The 1457-nt window shown below is 36.0% G+C and overlaps 1 protein-coding gene across 1 annotated transcript; it reads left to right on the forward strand.

Moving 5' to 3' along the window:
* On the forward strand, positions 202–905 carry LOC109824267. The gene has a single exon (XM_020390828.1). It carries the CDS (start codon positions 332–334, stop codon positions 536–538), a length of 207 nt encoding a protein of 68 aa, XP_020246417.1. The 5' UTR covers positions 202–331; the 3' UTR covers positions 539–905.

The raw sequence follows: 1457 nt of genomic DNA on the forward strand, positions 1-1457 counted from the left end.
GGAATTTATTTCTAATTTCTTTATTACTTACGCACTGCCTAAGCTTTGTTTGGTTATTTTTTTCTGGCACCTTTGAGATCCGTGGCAATCCAGCAACCGGTAGCCCAAGAGGCAGGCACGTGTCGTGTTGGGTCCCGACACGTATCTATTACTATTTTGGAGCGTGACAAATTTGCTCCGTATCCGAAGTCCAAATAAAAATGTATTTCCAGATGGAGATATTGGAGTTTTTTGGGGTTCAGTGTCATCATTTTCTCTGATTTATCTCCTCGATCCCTTCTGCAAAATTTCAGAACTTTCAGAGAGAGAGAGAGAGAGAGAGAGAGGAAAAATGGCAGATTGGGGCCCAGTGGTGATAGCAACGGTCTTGTTTGTGCTTCTAACGCCAGGGCTCTTGTTTCAGATCCCGGGGAGGACCAGAATTGTCGAGTTCAACAGCTTTCACACCACGGGCATCTCCATTTTAGTGCACGCGGTCATCTATTTTGGGCTCATCACTATATTTCTCATTGCCATTGGGGTCCACATCTACTCTTAGCTTGTTTGCTTAGTAAATTTACCAGCTGCTATTCAATTCTGTGGTGCTGCAGATGATGCGTGTTTCTAGTGTTTGTGTTCATGGGGTGCTGTCTTTTTGGTCGGAGGACCGTGTGAGTCCTGTAAAGAAGTAGCTAGGAGTTTATCATCTTGAGTTGTATTGTGTTGGGATGTTTTGATGCCCAAATCATGAATATTTGGTTTTGATTTGCTGAAATTGATCCTTGGATAGCTTGAAATAATGCGTCGATGGAGTAAAAGGATTCTCCAACATCCCTTTTTGGTAATTGGAAGTAAACTTTTGGGTTTCAAAGTAAAAACCCCTTATTATTATTGTACCATTTTTGCAAGAACTAGGCAGCTCTAAATACTGTATGATCGTTATTTAAAATGTATTTTTTTGTTTTGTTTTTTTGAATGAAATGTCTAATTTTTAACAACATGTAGTATAGACAGTTTAAACAATATATATTATAGCCAGAGGCATATATCATTTAAGAAAATTTCAGAATAGTCCTCAGATATGATTAGAGATACATATGTAGTGAAATTTCTAGATTCATGACCAAAAATTCTGAGTATATGTTTGTCATATAGTTGCAACTGTTTTAATCCTTAGACTAATAAATTTGAGATTAATTTTGATCCAAATTAATTTTGATGATCAAAAGATATAATCTTTGACTCTTGAGATATGAAAAACACATTAATGATATGAAAAACATATTAATGAACTGTTTCGCATCATAAGAACTATATTTCTTCCCTAATATTATCTAGTTTTCTCATATCCGCTTTGTATCCAAATATATATTTGCTTATATATCCGTATGCACATCCGCATCTGTTTTTAGTGGATATGGTTATAAATTTTTCTTACCAAGGCATATCTGTATTCGTATCCCTAATTGTTGATTGGT

Source organism: Asparagus officinalis, chromosome 9 (assembly GCF_001876935.1).
Source record: "Asparagus officinalis chromosome 9, Aspof.V1, whole genome shotgun sequence".
NCBI classification, from domain to species: Eukaryota; Viridiplantae; Streptophyta; class Magnoliopsida; order Asparagales; family Asparagaceae; genus Asparagus; species Asparagus officinalis.

What these genes read in the sequence shown, in the direction of transcription:
- LOC109824267 (XM_020390828.1), top strand. Translation starts at nt 332, where the DNA reads ATGGCAGATTGGGGCCCAGTGGTGATAGCAACGGTCTTGTTTGTGCTT.